Below are 19,387 nucleotides of genomic sequence, written 5' to 3' on the forward strand. Positions count from 1 at the left end.
CCTTGTTAAATTCTCTCTTCAAGCTCGCAAGCAGTCTAAGAATTTTTCTCAAGAGAAACTAAAATGAAAGCATTTAAATATGAGAAAATTCTCAGAAAAAAGCAAACCGCTTTTTTATGCTCATAATTTTATAATCTATAAGGGATCTTCCTTGCTGAGAATTTCTTTTCTATTTACAACTTACTGAAGGATTTAGAAAATCAATAAATAATAAAAAGCAAGAAATCAACACTTACTTAATTTCGAGAAATTTTAATGTTTAAAATCGAAAACAAGGAGAAGACTACTCGATTCACATCTACGCTATTTATTGCAGTTCCACGTTTTTTCGAAAACTAACCTGATGTAAGAAGGCGAAACTCCCACATTTACATCACTAGAGATTGTAATGTACCAATCTCCAGTGATGTAGAGATTGTTATGTAGCACGTCGAAATTTACTTAGACGTGCTCCGTATTCACTAAGTTGATTCTGGTGATTATTTACATGTATGAAAAATGAATTAATAGTAAGAAAAGATACACAATGAAAATATTTTTAAGACTGATCAGTGAAAGTATAAAAATGAATTGGCATTTTCACATCCTAATCTTAGGCATAGGAAGAGTCATGCAATGTTTATAAACTACTACTGACATCATTTTAGCTGCAGAAATAATATATTTCTTTCAAATCTGACTAACGGTCAGATTTGAAAGAAATATATAAAATATTGAAATCTCCTTAAAATACTGAAATGTTTTTCAAGAACTAAACCGTTTCTAATTGAAACTTATTGAGAACTGAACGTAATCCTTCTTAGAAAAAATGAAGGCCAACAACGTGTGTGACTTTTTTTCTTTTTTCTTGCAGCGCGGAACATTTGTCAAGAGAAAACTGATACGCACCGATTCTCGCTGCCGACACTTTATTGAAAATTACAGTACCCAGAGGTCCGAATCCTTCACCTTAATGCGATAGGGCAAAATCGTGGGTGTGATCTGCTGTGACTCACATGTTCGTTTCGCAACCAACACGGGTGTTGCCTTCTGTGAAGATAACTAACTGCAATGCTCTACTTAATTAGGTTATTGAGATGTTTCAGGATTTAAATGACGCACACGAACACAGATAACTTTTACTTAGGTCTACTAAAGCATATTGCAGGTATAGAATTAACTTGATTCGTTGGATTTTCTACTCCCCTAATTTATCTGGTATTTTCAATGACACTTCATTCCGTAACCTTGGGTTCATGATATCATCTCTCTCTCTCCTTCAGTTGACATCTGTGTTTACTCGAGTGGAATGCTTATGTAACACTACCTGTGCCACTTACGAGAAGGATAAGTTTTGGTTCTAAAGCTTATCCTTCAAACTAATAGCGTAAATGTCCTAGTGGGATAAGCACATATCTATCCAACTAAGTTTCTTGCATTTGTTCTATTTTTAACAATTTATAAGTTGTTAATGTAACGATAGTTGCACTCATTGTCATAAAAATAAGATAATCTGTAATAGATTAAACGGCGTCAATATAATTTTAAATAATTTTCAGACCAAGAAGGAATTAGAGTAACTCGCATTTATAATTATAAGCTTAAGAATTGAGCTCACGTTTGTTCCTAATATGCTATTTATTATTACCTTCAAAGATCAGTCATGGTAATTGAATTTTTACAGAGAGAGAAAGGCTCTTTTCACAGATAAATCCGTATCCCTGTTTCAAAGAGCTCCTAGAAACTGTAATGCTGAAGAATAAGATAAAGGATCTAAAAAAACCGGTTTATCAATTGATAAAGAAAAATTGAGATCTTGGCTCACATATGTCCTAGTTCCTCTTCTTCTTCTTCTTCTTCTTCTTCCTTTCCAGGTATATAGCCCAAGTTGCCTGTTTCGGGCTCAATACCATCGTTATCAAAATAGTCCGTCCATTTACTGTCTTCATGAGTCTTTTTAGTGAATTAAAATTTCGACTGAGAAGGTTACTGGCCATCTGCAGTCTAGCTTGGTAATGGAGCTGCTATCTTGAGGCTTTCAAGCTTGCCTTAACGTGGTGGGAGAACATTTTAAGGAGAAGACATATAGATAGATTAAAGATAGAAATAGAATGACCCATAGCCCTCAATTACTCTAATAGCATTAGGGTCATGAGTTACATGAGTTGGCTGAGGAATGCCATATAGGAAACGATAAAGAGCACGGAGGGGGCCTATTTCAAAGAAGAGAGAGGACAGAATAGACCCAGCTAGGGGGACAATGGGAAAGACACTTCCCTTGCTATCGAAATGATAGTCCCCTGTGACCCTGTTAGTCCACGAGTCCTTATTCATCATATTCAGTCCACCCTACCATATCTAGTGGTCTACCCTATCCGCCACCCAGGGAAAGCGCTCCCTAGAGGTTACAGGTTCTCCGAAAGATATGTCCTAGTTTAAAATATAAAAATATAACAACTGAGGACAAATATTTTTAGGATCCTTTGTCTTTTTCCCAATTGTTAGAAATCACAGTTTCAGAGACTTGAATTTTGTGTTTTTTATTTCTAGTAAACGGGACCGGAAGAAAACATTTAATGATTTCTTAGTATAAATTTTCTCCTATGTTCATAGACATCCTTAAAATGAAATCAATAAAACTGAAGCTCGTGATAACAATGCAACATTTAACATTTTTGAATTAAATTCGTCAGACTTTGTAAGAGAACGCAGATATAGAATTAGGGAAACGTCTCGGTCCTATACACAAACATATCGTTACTATGTCAAGTCATGTCAATCAAGTAGTGGCAATCATTTATTCTGCAACCAACCAACCCAAATGTCAATTCTATTGGCGATATGTAAATATTAACAATAAATACCATACCTTGTATTAATAAAAATGACTCACTGCAAGCAAACCTTATCTAATTAACCCGGTTTGCAAAAGTGAAAATCACTTTATCTGTCTGTTATGGCGTTGCGCAATTTCGCTTGCGTCATCAGTCTGAAAATAATATTTCACTGCACTTTACTTCACTCGTGTTCTCGGGACTCTCTGCCCATCAGAAAAGCTTTATTCCAAAGTTTCTACTGTTACAGAAAAGAACAGCGCAGTTAAAACTTAATAAATTAGAAAAATTATGTTACTATAAGTAGCACTATACACTTCAGTGTTTCGTAAATAATGATTTTTTTATTTTAAGCGGGCTCAAAACAACAAGAGAAAAAAAAAGGCTTTCTGGCATCCATGTTGATCATTTGAAAATCCTCGTCGGGAAAAAATCGAAATGAAATCCTAAAAAACGTCTCCAGTGAATTTGTATAGAATTAATATCCCGTCATGGGAGAAGGGTTCTTTCATGTGGAGACTCCTGTAGTGACGCAGACTGCTCGATTAGTTCAAAGACCCAAAATATTCACAATGCTCAAACACTGATTTGCAGTTTTTTAAGTGTTGGGATAAGAACTAAGACTGCCTGTTGCCTGAACAGTTTCCTCCAATCTATCTCTTCGATTATTGCGAACGTTTCGAAGATGAAACGGAGATAATATTCGTTTATATGGAAAGATAGTCCCCCCCCCCACACAAAAAAAAACATAGGTTTTCTTGTTTTTAAAAGCCAGTTTATCAATGAGCATGAGACGCACAACAGCTGAATGTTCCCCAGGTGCGTGGAAATAATCATTTATTAGTCGAGAAACCAACTTCCGGTCAAGTATTCTTTTGAAGTTAATACGCAGATTCTTTGTTTGATTCAGAGTGTTAAAAATATCACTCGAAATTTCTCGCATTGCATTATTTTATATTCATTTCAATTAATTAAATATAAATTCGAAAATTTTGCTGTGTAGTGGAACTAATAACTGAGATTACTTCTTAAATATTATTTGAATAAAAAGATTTTAACTTAAAAAAAAATGAATTCAGTTTGCAGTAATCCTGCACCAAGTGAAGAAGAGATCAGAGATCAGATTTTTCCATTTGATATTGCATAATATTGAAAGATAATAAAAACAGCTTCGTTGCTGTTTTATTATCTGATAACGAGATAACAAATTACATGAAATGAAAAAATAACATTAAAAGTGTAAGTTTCCTGCTTCTACAGCTTCTTCTACTATTACTATCACCACCACCACCACCACCACTACTACTACTACTAATAATAATAATAATTTGACAATGAAAAAATATATTATTACCATAAAGAGTATTTTCGTACATACAATCAAAATATTGTCGTTGCATTTAGATGCTCAGTAAAAATATTGGGTACATTCATGTTTGATACATACGCATTTTTTTTGACAAAATTTATTGTCATACACAGTATTTACAAATACACAGCTTAAACAATTGTATTACATTTTCTTCCCAACAAAGATCCAATGCAATACCAAGCGCTGAGTGCTTACATTATTTTGATAACTATACAGGGTGATCAAAATTAATGTATCCCTGTATAGTTATCAAATAAAAATAAAAATAAAAGAAAAAAGAAATCTTTCGTACGGTTTTTAAGGTCATTGACGAATACACTTGGTTTCATTTTTTTGTATTTGAACTGAATTTACACTTATACACTTAGAATCACCTAATGTTCGTCCGTTTTTTATGAACGAACTGTGAAATATTTCGGTCTTTTCCAAAGAGGAATTTCCGACTCTTCTCCCAATCCCTTCGACCTGCAGCTCAACTAAATCTCATCTAAATAAACTATCCGTAATAAAGATCACCCGTTTCTCCCGACTATTTCGAGTATTGTGCTCTTGAGTGTAATGACATGTTCTCTGCAACTTTTCCTTATCCATAGCGTTATTTTAAATAGCAAGATGCATCTCACATCGCATCCGAGAATGATGCTGATACGGTTATTTGTTATATCTTTACAAAGAAAAAAACTGCTGTACTAAATGTGCTTTCAGGTCTTTCTATAATGTGCTGCCATCTCTTAACAGAATTAGGTAACTCAAATTTCTCAATGATTTCTTGGAGGTTGGTCCCGTCCTCTTGTTGAATGTCGTGGATAAGAATCTGTTCAATAGTAGATCAACAAATATCTTTAAAGGAACTAGATACGCCCATGAGGGCGTATCTAATTGTGCGATAATAACTGTCAGTTATGTTCAAAATATATACATACCAAAATAATTGTGTATAATGTGTTATTTTAAAACAAATTTGGCAATTTTTTTTACCGTATGCAGTGATGCCATCTATTGAGAAAGAGAGAGAATTATGATATAAGGAAATACTGTACTTGTGTTCTCTTGTGAGTTTGGTAGCAGTATTCTCTTTTTATTTCTGTTATAGAGTATATATTTTCTTTTATAAATTATATTACAATCAAACAGTAGATCTACTTATAAATTAAGAATTCAATTCCAGTCTGGTTTTTAGTACGTGATTGGAATGTTCTAAACTAGTCTGGATTTCTAGAATAACTAAAAAACGTGTATTTTTAATGCGATGACTAGAAAACACAGACTGAATCCGATGCTAAAGTACGCTTAACTTGCTGTTTTGTTACTGGTTTTAATTTAATTTCCAAAAGAAATACCCGAAGAAAAGAATAACGTGAAAACCAGTTTTTTTTTTCCGTTCACACGATCACCCCCTGCCAGCGAACATTCTTCCAATCCGGTCGCTTCTGTTTAATATGATTGTCCGTTTTTCATGCCATTCACTAATCTAAAGTTCTTCTTATTAGTCTTAAAGAAAATGAATCCGGCAACTCTTTCGATTTTTTCAACTGGAACCTAAAGCAAAAGAAATGTAAACTTGAAATTAAGAAACTCAGAAAAGCGTAAAAGCGTAATTTGTGAAATAATGTATTAGAAATGCTATTAGAAAAAATCAGAAATAGCATAGACAGTTTGAAAACGCTAAACAAACAAATGTGTATTGTGTCTGCATCTACCAACAGTTTATAACAATACGTGATTGGTTCTTGTTTAGGAGAGACTGTCCGCATTGCGTACATAGGTGTCATTTGGCAATGCTGTATTTCAATTTCCTGATTGCAACATATTGAGTCATTTGCACCACAAAATCTCACATAAGAAGAAGTAAACGAACTTGTTCGAGATCTGGAGTTGTCCAAGTCCAAAGCGGAGTTAATGGGATTAAGACTTGAACAATGGAATCTTCTCAAGGAAAATATCCGAGTGACTACTCGGATATTTTCCTTGAGAAGATTCCATTTTGCACTCCTCATGTGCAGTTTTTGAACTACTTCCTAAAGGAAGCTGACTTTGTATTTCTCCTACGATGTAAATGGACTGATGCCCTTCGAATCAAATATGACCGACACGAATGGCGACCATTCATAGCCTCGTCGAAATCTAGTTTCAAGGTGATGTTGCTGCATTATGGAAACCAGCGTCCATCCGTTCCAGTCGGACATGCTATCTACATGAAAGAAACTTACGTCAACCTAAAACAGATGTTGGACTCTCTTCAATACAGCAAGTACGGTTGCCATCTCTGAGGTGACTTGAAGGTAGTGTCTTCGCTGATTTGTCTGCAGCTGAGGTACGTCATGCTGTTTTTTTTTTGTGTGTGTGTGCATGGCAAAGAGCAAGGACTCCGCGCTATGTGAAGAGAGACTGGCCTGCAGGAAAAATCTCTGAAGATGAGAGAAGAATGTGCAATACCCTGCACTGGCAGAAACGCACAAAATTCTGAAATCAGAAAATGATACCACATGAAAGCAGAAGATTCTGCTACACACCAAACTCGGTGACTGGTAATAAAACTTCGTAAAAGCCATGGACCGTATGGGAACAGCTTTCAATTACCTGGCTTATAAATTCTCTTGACTGAGCGAAATGAAAATTAAAGAGGGAGTTTTGGTGGATCCTCAGATCCGAGTGCTCTTCATCGACGAGATGTTCGACAACTTCCTATAGGGTAATGAGAAAAAAGCTTGGGACGCGTGTCGTCTGGTTTCAAATAACTTCCTCGGAAATGTCAGGGCAGAAAACTACATGGGACCGGTTGAGGACTTGTCTCTATATCACAAACTTGGCTGCAATATACCCTTAAAAATGCACTTGCTTTATTCCCACTTTGATTTCTTCCCCGACAACTGCGGCATGGTTAGTGATAAGCACGGCGAACATTTCCATCAGAAATTGCAAAGATGAAGAAACGATACCAGGAATGTGGTCCACTTTCATATTGGCTGACTACTGCTGAACACTCGCTAGAGAATCTTGAAGCTATACAAGCGACAGGCAAACCGATGACGGACCGGACATTTACCGGTGATAAGTACTCTATTATATATATAAGAAACTATTCTGGATCTCTCACAAACCGTAGTTAGTTAATTTTTAACTGAAATATATGAGAAATGACTAAATTAATCCGTGGGGGGGGGTATGACTGTTCTAAAATTTTATTGTCCAGTGTAATAAGTGGGTACAGAGGACATTTAAATGGTTCGGGTCGTCGATGGCATCTTTCTTAAGCTGACTGGTTTTCTTCAAGTGGAACATTTAATATCGACTGTGAGATTAATGAAGGGAGGTTAGCGGGAGTTTATTATACTGGAAATCAGAATTTTAATCTTTAACATGCTAATAAGCGTTCTCTAGTAAGGAACGCTTATTAGCAATCCTTACTATAGAACATTCCCCTACACATTCTGTGTGTGGGGAATCCCCCTACACAGAATGGGTCTTATGCATCCATTCTGTGTAGGGGGATTCTTTGCGGGCTATTCGGAAGTGGTGTAATGATCTGAAATATTTTTTTAGAAAACGTTTCGGTTCCTATAAACTAGTCGACCAACACCTGACTGCAAGACATCCTTAAGAATTGCTGGCTGGAAAAACTTTCCATGTTTGTTGTCTAGAGCAGCGTTTCTGGATTGTCTAATTATATTAAGTGCTATTCTTCTATACGTTTGAAGTATTTTTAGTAAGATTCGCAATAACATAAAAAAAAAGTAATATTATTTTAGCCAGTTGCATCCCTGTGGTATGTATGTGTGTGTGTGTGTGTGTGTGGTCCAGGCGATCTTAAAGACTGTCAAATATTAAATCAGTTGGCAGTATTTAAGTGTTATTCTTCTACTGTCGAAATTCAAGTTCATCGGACAAAAAAAGTCTGATGTCAGTCTTAAAAATGTAAAGAACCGGAAATAAGTAGCTTCCGCTGAAGCTGGTTATTCACTCATTTTTAGAGAATTGCTTCCCACGTTCTGTTCGTTGATAACCGCGAACGGAAGTTAAATTATGGTAAAAATAGGAATGGAAATTAAAGCATTGCCACCGCCATGAAAAGCAGAATCTTCTAGCTGTACTTTCACATGATATTTTAGTAAAATAGAAAACAGAATAATTATTAAAATCATCAATGATTCTTAAAAAACAATACTTCATCCACAAGAAAATAAGTGCTTCGGTGTATCATGAAAAATATTAAATCAGTCATCCAAAATAATGAATGAATTAGTTTTTAGATAAATTATCGTTCAACGACTTAATTATGCGAATATATTTTTTTACGAACTTCCTGTGAAGTTCATAAGTTCTTCTGCACGTACCAGTGGAGCCTCCGTAGCTCATAGTTTAATGATATTCCACTTTTTCGTTGGAAAAATCTTATCTTGGTCTGAATCTAAGTTAGCCAGTCTCATACGACGTTCAAAAGGGTTTGACATTTCTCCCAAAATCTTCCGTTTTTCATCCCTCAAAACAGATAAACCGGCCAGAGAATATGCATTTTACAGAAAAAAAAATAATGATACATTACATCTAATAGGAATATATTGACTTAATAAGATGTACTGTACCAACCGAATGAGCCTCAGAATTTATTCCACATTCTAGGTAGTACACAGATTCTCAGTATCTATTCAGTTTCTCCTTAAAAGACTACCAGATGACACTGCTGCTGTTTGTACCAAATTCATCTACTGGGCATAAGCAGAAATCTTACAGAGTTACTTTGCAAAGTTCACGCTTGTACGATACGTATGTCCGCTATTTCAGGTATAAAAAAGTTCGATTTCAAAATAAATCAAATGTGTATTACGTTCTGCTGAAAGTGGATAAAACTGTCAAAGATGCCTCCGAAAAAAATGCAAAATGGATTTTTTTTTCATCTGATAATCCTAATTCCAAATTGGATTTTTCGTGGCACTCAGCGAATTATCCATTGAGAATTTGTTACATGATCCAACGGGAAGATAATACCTAGCAAAATACGACAAAACACGTGCCAAAGATTGATTTCCCCAATTAGATTCTGTCTCTTGGTCACTCTGCTATATCTAGCAAGAATTTCTGCTCAAACTTGGCATGACATGTGTTCCTAATCCTCTCAAATATCAGATATGACATTCTATTTTATTTTTCTTTTAACAAACATAAATGAGGACTCACGAGTACAACACCTGAAGAGCTGTCATCACATAAAAATCTCATATGTTAATTGCTCCTTTTAAAACACGGGATTCAGATGTTTTGACAGACAGTAAAATCTGAAAATATCTGACGACGGTTTGCAGTTACACTCATACTGTTTATTTGTATTTGCATCTGTAACTCTGCATTCCCTGAAAAATTTATTCAGTAGCAAATCACATAATTTTAGTTTAAAATAACGGCACCTTTTTATTTCTTTCCGCCTCATCCGATTTGTGAAATGTGTTCCATCAAGCAGAATTTCCAACGTACTACAAGCGGTCAGAATTCGAAAAAAAAAAAAAGGAAAAAAAAACTTCAAATTATTCTTCTCTCAATCTTTCCGTTGAATCTTTTTATTGCGCTGCTGTGGTGACGTTTACCGTGATGTCTGTGATGTAATGTCATTTCGTGTCACATGGCATAGGACCAATTTTATTGGGGTTTGCTATTTATATTATGCACTGCTGTGTTTCGGATTAAACAGCGATACAATTCATGCATGTAGATAAACTGGCCCCACAAGAAGCGATGCCGCTTTTATATATAAAAGAGAAAATACGCTCTCTCTCTCTCTCTCTCGTAAGTATTTTGTAAGTTAAAAATTGAGTTTACTGCAGGGAAAACCCTACTTGCCTGCTCATGAGATTGGTCAACTCGAAACATTCTAGGGAAAAAAAAACAGTGAATGGACAAGCATGCTTGGTATAATTAATCATCTTTTTTTTTTCATATTTATTACCGAAAATGTGAGTTTTCATCATCCGTAAGAGAATCTTTCAACTCGAGTTACTTTTCACAACAGACCATGAGTATTTCTTACTAAGAATACGGAGACAGCATAGCTTGGTTTCTTTTGATTGGGCAGACCACGGTTTGAATTCCATCTATGGTGTCATAAAGAACCTTTATTAGGACGTTTCAATGAAATGTGAGTCAGTCGGTCACATATCCGGAAGTGGAAGATTATTCTCCTCGAATCTTAGGTTTTCCGTCCCTCAGACCAGGCCCTTGAACACAAGCGTATAATGCTACTGGGCAAGGAAGGCAACGAGAAACTAAGTTCCAAAGTTCTCGGGAAACTATCTTGTTCTATAATAATTTCCTAGTCATCTATCATTGTTACTCCCACCAACTATTGGATACAGGAAATCACACATCAAGAATACATCTGTTAAACCACCTCCTTCCTTGCTCGAAACTTAATGAAGTGATATTACCTACTTAACATTCTTCGTATCCCATATTACATCACTTCTGCTCAAGAATTCAGACTAGAGAATAAATGTTTACACACTTGTAAAGGCGAGGTGGATAAACACAACAGATATGTATTTTAAAAAATATTATTAATCTACAGTCATTTTATGTGGTCTTATCCCACAATGTTCTGTGATCTTCATTATCGATGTGTACAAACTTGAATATCCAGGGATTATTCAAATCCTGTTGTTATAAAATTATTATGTGGGTTAATTCTCTTTGAGTATAGTGTGTTAAGTAGAAATGCTGAATAAATGTAACAAATCCCCCCCCCTCTCTCTCTCTCTCTCTCTCTCTCTCTCTCTCTCTCTCTGCTCCTGAGTTCTGGAAGAATTCAGAAACGTTTCCTTGTAATATTGGGCAACAAATTCTCCTGCTCAAAATATAGCAAAGAACAATAAGATTGAAGACTACTGTTGAACGGTTGTATTTGACCAAAACAGAAAGGGAGTATTGCGAGAAACATACATAAGAGAAGGTTATTGATATGAGTTAAGTTTGTTGAGCAACGTATTCATTGGATAAGATCTCAGGTTAATCCTATAGTTGTTGTTGTTGTTTTCTCTAAAGAAAATGGCTCTTTAAAATCTGGTAATTCGTAAAATGGAAATCTCTTCTCAGTATTCCTTCTCTCCTCTTTTTACCTTGCGGTTTCGAGAATTTTTCTGAAGGATTATGGAGGATTAGGTGGTTAGTCCTACGCCTCCTTGTGTGTCCTATGTCTGTAGATGCATGTGTTCACGCACGGGCCGGTTGGCCTGTTCTGGTGGACGAAAAACGAAAGTTTCCGGGTGAATAAACCCCCTGCCTTCGGATGAGACCAGCTAACTCACCTTTTGTCAAACGAGGCCAGACTAAAGGTTCCTCACTTCACTGACAGGAATCGAATCCAGGTTTTTCCGACCAAAGGGCTTCGTCTATACTGACTGAGCTACAGAGGCTCATAAAATGAAAAAAAAAAAAAACGTAAAATAAGTTCTTTTTATTTATTAAATACCGATTTTTGCAACATACCTGAAATGCTTTTAATCGTATTCGGTTATCCACATATTCATTGGGTACTATATAAGATTCGAGGTCAGTCTCTCCTTCTTCGGTTTCCATCAAAACAGTCTTGAAGAAGGCAGTGGGTACTGCAAGGTGGTTAAGTCCAATCACTGGATAACCTACGTGGAGTTCGCCATCAGTTCCCTTCCTGAAACACATGTTTAAGAGAGAGGGAAAGAGAAATAATTATTTTAAGGAAAGGACGATATATATTAGAAAAATTATTCATTTATTTTTCGATATATACAGGGTGTCTCCTACACAGAAATACAACAACTTGTAAACTTTAATGCAAAGAGAGAAATAGTTGACAAATCACGGGAATACAACAGGGATCTGTACTTAAGTTCTATATATTTAGAAAAGGCATATGACAAGGTGCCCAGGAAATAGCTTTTCAAAACAGTACAAGTTATATGGGGTAAATTAAAAATTATACAAAGAAATTCATATTCCTTATTTATGTTGCAAGTCATCAGATAGAATTAAAGGAAATACAAAGAATCGGTTTGATGTAAAATCAGGTGAAAGATAAGCATGTACTGTATCTCCACTCTTATTCATCATCCATAAGGATTGCATTATGAAGGAAAATGGCATTAGGCCTGATATTAGAATTGGAGATGTCAAGCTGTGCTCTGCTTTATGCAGATGATGTTTACTCCTAATCACATCTGGTGCAAGTCTCTAGGATTCACTAACTAAATTGAATAACAAATAAAATATTTGGCATGAAAATCAACAACAACAAAAAGACCAAAACTACTGAAATGGGTAGAACCGTTGAACATGTCATCTGCATTCTGAACAGAGAGCCTATAGAACAAGTCAAATATTCAGATATTTAGGCACAGATTTTAGTGCAGATGACAGGTTACTGGAAATGGACAACAGAAGAAGCATCAGAAGAAGGTGGTGTGGCCGGGAGCGATTTGCATAAATTTATATGAATTAAGAGAGAAATTAGCCAAAACACTAAGTCAACCGTATAAAAGACAGTGTTCAACTCAGTTTTGAGTTATTGATCTGAGAGCTGTGTTAGAAATAAAGCACTTCATTAGAGGCTAGTCTGTCATGCCTCTGTCATGGATGTTATATTTCCCTACATACCACATTAAGCTCAAAGATACCGACCGTCATTCACGCGCTTCATATGATATAGAGGGAACAGAACATTCCGTTATACAGGGTGACCATTAAAAAACTTTCCCTCTTTTGAGGTAGCTGTAGCTAAAACCAATAAACGGAATGAGACTTTTGAAGGCATGGGGAAATGATTTCCGCGAAAAAAAAAAAAAAAAAAAAAAAAAGATTTAGTACCAAAAATCGCCGATAGGGTAAATTTGGGCCCTGGTGGAGCCTAAAACAAGCGGATAATATAATGTAAGCAACAGCCGCGTCATTCATTCCAGCTGGATATTATTATTATTATTATTATTATTATTATTATTATTATTATTATTATTATTATTATTATTATTATTATTATTATTATTATCTGAGACCTCCAGGGAGTCAAGGACTCGTCGAGGGAGGCTGTAAGTTACCCAACCCAGCTATCATACCTTCCGTTAAATTCATTTACACTAGATGCACTCACTACCCCTAAGGGCAAATTATTCCACTCACTCACTGCTCTCTGAGAGAAAAACCTAGCTCTTACCTCTTTCTTCACAGAGAACAACCTTACCTTCCATGGATGCCCTGTGTTCTCTTCCCGCCTCCCATATAATGAAAATTTCATCATTTGAAATGCTATAACACATATTCAAAAGTTTATAGACCTCTATCATATCACCCCCTCTTTCTCATATTAACCAGAGTCTGTAATCCACATACTCGCAATCTGTCCTCATAATCCCATAATCCGGATATAATCTTTGTAACTCTTCTTTGCACCCTTTCCACAGCTTCTTTATCCCCTTGAAACCCGGGAGACCAAATATGTGCACAGTAATCCAAGTGTGGTCTTATCAAAGTCTTATAAAGAGGCAAAATTACTTCCTTATCCTTACATGTCAAGGTTCGCTTCAGCATAGAAATTATCCTCTGAGTTATATTTGCAACTTTTGCTATGTGACCTTTGAACTTTAAATTCTTATCCACCAATACACCAAGATCCCTTGTTTCTTCAGTTTCTTGTAGCATAACCCCGCTAATATAATATGCCGCTGGAATTCTGATCACGCCAAAGCTCATAACTTTACACTTACTAACATTAAACTGAGAGCCATTTTCGTTTGCCCAGATTTCCAGTCTATTCAAATCATTTTGTAATTGCTGGATATCAGTAGCATCCCTGATTGCCCTGCCTATCTTCGCATCATCAGCAAACAATTGTAAATCTGATGATAGACCCTGCTTGAAGTTATTAATGTATAGATTGAACAATAATGGCCCAAGGACTGAACCCTGAGGTACACCACTGGTTACCTTAAATCAGGCAGATTCACACCCACTGTATACCGCTTTTTGATATCTGTCTGTTAACCATCCCCTGATCCAAATCAATAAATTATGTTCCAATCCCATATGCTCCAGTTTACGCAACAACCTATCGTGTGGTATCCTATCAAATGCCTTAGAAAATCCAACATTTTCATAGTGTGTCCATTCCCTTTATCCAACTTTGCCGTAATATTGTTGTAAATGTTGTTATATGAGCAAACTGCTAAAACATGACCTGCCTTTACTAAACCCACGCTGTTCCCTGCAGAGTATAGAATGATTGTCTACCCATTTCTGTATGCGAGTTCTTACTAACTTCTATAAAAACTTCACTACTATACCAGAAATACTAATAAGTCGGTAGTTAGACACATCAGTGTTTACACCACCCTTGTGCAATGGAACTATATTACATTCCTTCCATTCCTACGGTTTCTCAAGTTATACAAATGTGTGAAAGGTCTAGCCAATTCAGCTGAACATTCCTTTAGCAAAATGACTGATATTCCATCTGCCCCTGGATAAGAATTGACAAATTCTTATCCAGGTTATGCAAAAGCTCTTCAACCTCATTTTCATGAACCTCTAACTCTTCATCCAACGTAGCAGTAGCACTGTGCAGCATACTACACACACCTGGTTTATATATCTTAGCAAAGTGAGCACTCATTAACTATACAATCTCCTTAGCTTCCGACCCTCGTGTACCATCTGCATTCAATAAAGTTATTCTTCCACATTCATTCTTTCTTTTGCTTGAGACATAACGATAAAATTCTTTTGGATTGCCTTTAGCTTGCATTGCCAATTTCTTTCATTCTCCGTTTTAGCTTTTTCTCACAATACTCGTTACTTTCCTGGCCTGAGTTTTATATATTTCATAATTCCTCTCACTCTTATTCTCACGATACTCTTTCCACATCATCTTCTTCTTGCGTATCTCTAGCTCAATAAGGCTGCACATCCATTTCACTCCCAACCTATTTATTCTTCGAACACTAGGGATACATTCAGATACCGCCTCATTCAAGCACTTTTTCAAAGATTCCCATGCATTGCTGACATTTTTTCCATTCAGTAACTGATACCATGGGACCAAAGATAATATTCTTCTAAGTTGATCATAATTTCCTGCTTTGTAATTCAGCATGTAGCCTGGTTTAATCGGAGTTTCAATACAAGTAGATACTTCCCAAGAAAGAACAGCATGGTCACTGTCACCAATTGGTGGTAAAATAGCTATATTCTTGACAGAGATTTCTTCCGACGCTATGTGCAATCCAACACTCTTTGATCTCGAGTTCTTTCTTTCACATGCTGCTTGAGAAAGTTATCCCGCAACAATTCAATAAATTCCTGTTCTTTCTGATCATGAGAGTTCTCTTCTACCCAGTCAATGTTTGGAAAATTAAAGTCACCCATAATGATCATTCGCTTGGTACCCATAGGCTAAATTAGCGATGCATTTCTTCGTCCCCTACAACTGAGCTGCCAGGTCTGTGGCACCACACCCACCATATATTTCATTCAGTTAACCTCCACTTCACACCAAATAGACTCAAACTCATCGCTACATGGGACATTGTTACCATCATTGTTTTCTTGTATTTCTACCCTAACTTGACTTAAGTCATATGATATCATTAGTAGTACTCCTCCTCCTCCTCCTCTCCTACTCTTCTGTCATTCCTAAAAATAGTATATCCGTTACACTCGATCCCTTACCATATCTGATTCTGATAGCCAGGTTTCACTAATGCCAACAATCTTAGACCAGATCGTATTCAATAAAGCAACAAACTCAACCCCTTTGTTTCTAATGCTCCTGGCATTTATGTATAGACATAATAAATTACGACTTAGCCTATTCTTATAATTAGATATGCAATGTATTTGGTTTTGCTCTAAAATTTTCTCTTTTCCCTCCCCGGACATACTTGAAAGGTCCGAAACCCAAAGCATATTTTTCCATTCCTACGCCACATACATACATACATAATATGTATATACATACTACATAACCACATACATAATAAGTGGCGCGTTACAATGATAATAATAATAATAATAATAATTAAACTAAAACAACAACAACAACTTGCGACAGATACAGAAATTAATGTAGTGCATGAATTCACAGGAAATAATGTTTTATTCATCAGAATCAGGATCCCCTGGACCACATACACGATTTTCAATGTGCTGACCTTTCTTATGTACAACAATTGCACCACAGTAACAACGTCTGTTACTGTCTCTTCTTGCACTGTTTTCCTTCCTCTGCCAGGTCTAACTCCTAGTGATCCAGTTTCTTCAAACTTCTTAATCATAGCTCAGTGCTACAGCTGACATAGGACATGTACGCAGGTTATGAAGCCTTCTAAATTCCCGAAGGGCCGCTACGGCATTGCACTGTTTAAGTTAAAAGAACTTAACAAGTAAAGCACGCTGAGGCATGTTAGGACGCATATTGAGCACAATTCGTCAGTCATTCGAATAACTTCCTGAACGTTCCCAATCCCTTTTTAAGTGGAATTGGTGGCGCTGCTGTCACGTACGCACAGTAAAATTTATATAATCCTATTTGCCTGCGTTTACCAAATATTTGACTGCTTTCGGCTCCGCCAGCGCCAAAATTTCCCTTATCGGCGACTTTTGGAACTAAATATTTTTTTCGCGGAAATCATCTCCCCATACCTTCAAAAGTCTCAATATAAAATTTGGTCTTATTCCGTTTATTGGTTTTTAGCTACAGATGCCTTCAAAGAGGGAAAAATTATTTTATGGCTACCCTGTATTAGGAAACATGATGTGATCGCTGTGATAGTTCTACCTTATAAGCAGTAATGTGCATTAACAATAGCGGGGACTAAGTGGTTCATTCATTTTCCCTAACATATGAAGAAATACAGAGGTGCTTCTAATGGCAAAACGCTTTTCCAGCTGAAGAGTGTCGTCTACTTTTCTGGAGTACGTTGCCTTTTATATAATAACATCACCGGAAAATTTTGAGAGGGATCAGACGATCTCGATGCTGTTCAAGGTGCGTATGGTCCTCTCTGGCAATCCATATGGATGAAGAGAAACTGAAAACCATCGTGGTTTGCCTTTCGACTGTGGTGGTTCATCATTGCAGACATCGCTTTACGTATCCTGACATACGCGGATGTGTCTCATGAAGTTGAAATGCAACCACAGTGATTGTGTTTTTTTAGTAAAATTTATAATGTGAATTCGAGTTGTTTCATTTCTATATAGACACCTTGTATTTGTCTTATCACCATCTTCCAGTTACGTGTTAACTCTGATGGTTTGTTGTTACGACCAAGTAAACTGATTTTCGTAAATTGAATTTCGCTAGGATAGGATAGTTAATCACGTCTTGGTAATCCATTATAGCCATCAACGGCCCATATTGTACCTAATGAGGACGATAAAAAACCAACTTTGCCGTTTTTTAAGAGGAAACTACTTGCTGTCTGCATTTGATCCTCTGTCTGAGGTCCCATCCGACACGATTTAATTCCAGAAGTAGAATTAGTTCTTACATTTCAGTTTTATATCAACATGGTACTATCATATCGAGCTTTATAAAAACGATCAATCATCTATTTTTATTGATTTCTAGACGACCTTCATGTATTTTCAACATATTTGCTTCTCAGAAGCGAATTATACAATACTAAAACCACTTTGCTTTCTTCTAAGAGAAGTTCTAAGTTATTTCGTGACCATGTTCTTCAAAGAGAATTCATGCTGCAACATTTCTGCGCAATGCAAACTCTGTTCCGCTGTAGTGTGTGGATAAAAACTAGCGGTGTTTCGAAATCAAGGCCGTGAATGGATTCGTGCTAAAAATGTTGGCAAGGAAAAAACTGGCGACACCAAACGCGTCATCTGGCAAAGAAGAGAAAAAAATGGGTGGACGGATGGCGGCGATCACTTCTGGCAGGTTTACTATGAACGGTCACTGACCTATGAAAGGGTATACAACTGTAGGCAATTAAACAAAATGTTGTCTTCTTGTTTTGGTCATCGCACGGGTAAGGCAAGTCAGCACTGAACGCTAATTTGTTTCTGAAGGTTGAAGAGAACGATGCATTAAACTTCTCCGCAGACGCAACCATTTGTTATGCAGAGACATCTGACGTGTCATTTCATAAATAATCCAACGAAGAATTCATACCATAGCAGTAATAATAATAATAATAAAATTAAAATATTATTTTGAAGAAAGATTCTATAGTATCATGTCGGTTTAATAATCAACATATAATTAATAAAGGCTCAAAATACTATACTGGTAAATAGCAGTTAACAGTAAATAAATAAAATAAAATAACCTCTGGGTCTCTTCATTTAATTCAAAGTTAACCAATTTGGGATGATAACCCATACATGTTTTCCTCTCACATAAATAATTAACCCAACAAAAACCGGACATTTATAATGCCAGATAGAATGCAAAACATTCGTTCTTCATTGTAAGTGGAGGTTTATCTCTGGTTTAGAAGTTCATAAGGCATATTCCGGTAATTGGACCACTCTTTATTTATTTATTTTTTTAAACTAAAAGCACAATAAAGAAATAAAGAATCTGCATTCTGATTTTTTAATTTTATGAACAGTCAGAGGGCTACAACTGTATAGTATGAACTATATTTGAATAATTTCTCTTTTTTTGTTGTTTTAAATTTTAAGTTACCTTTTACCGCTTAAGATATAAGTCAAACGACTTACGAAACTTGTCGGGTTTTATTTCTTTATTGTGCGTTTAGCTTAACAAAAAAAAATGTGGTCCAATTACCGGAATTGCCTTATCCGTTCTTCAGTCGAGAGGCAGCGGATGTTCAGTCGGATGCTTGAGGTTGTCCTATTAACTCTGTGTGCGATGGAATTCTACGACCCTTAATTTCTTCTAACAGAATTCACTCACAAAATTCTGTGAGGCACAAAAGTGCTCTTCATGACGTCATATATCAATTAACTAAACTAAATTAATAACTATAATCAAAAACAAAATTTACAGAACGTTTGCACTTCTCTAAATTTTCTAAACAATAATAATTGTTTAGAAAAAAACGTTTTTTCAGTCCTCTGGAATTTCTAGGAGGACATTTCGTGATATGCATTGTGCATCCATCAGGAAATGTTCCACCTGAGTGATTTTTCGAGTGCCGAAACTTGTGTGCTGCGTTTTTTCCTACTGACTGCATTCCTGGAAGGTTAACGCATTCGAAGCTGACCA

The 19,387-nt window shown here is 36.1% G+C and overlaps 1 protein-coding gene across 1 annotated transcript in view; it reads right to left on the reverse strand.

Moving 5' to 3' along the window:
* Positions 1-19,387, reverse strand: part of LOC150107237 (uncharacterized) — a 74,027-nt gene that overhangs the window by 52,903 nt on the left and 1,737 nt on the right. The window contains exons 3-4 of the mRNA XM_090391746.1: positions 11,659-11,839; positions 5,653-5,724 (exon numbers count right to left, since the gene is read on the reverse strand). Of these exons, the coding sequence (XP_090247872.1) occupies positions 5,653-5,724; positions 11,659-11,839 (253 nt within the window). The remainder of the gene's footprint in view (positions 1-5,652; positions 5,725-11,658; positions 11,840-19,387) is intronic.

This window comes from Typopeltis vanoorti, chromosome 4 (assembly GCF_054136105.1).
Source record: "Typopeltis vanoorti isolate ZY-2024b chromosome 4, IOZ_Tvanoo_1.0, whole genome shotgun sequence".
In the NCBI taxonomy this organism is placed as follows: Eukaryota; Metazoa; Arthropoda; class Arachnida; order Uropygi; family Thelyphonidae; genus Typopeltis; species Typopeltis vanoorti.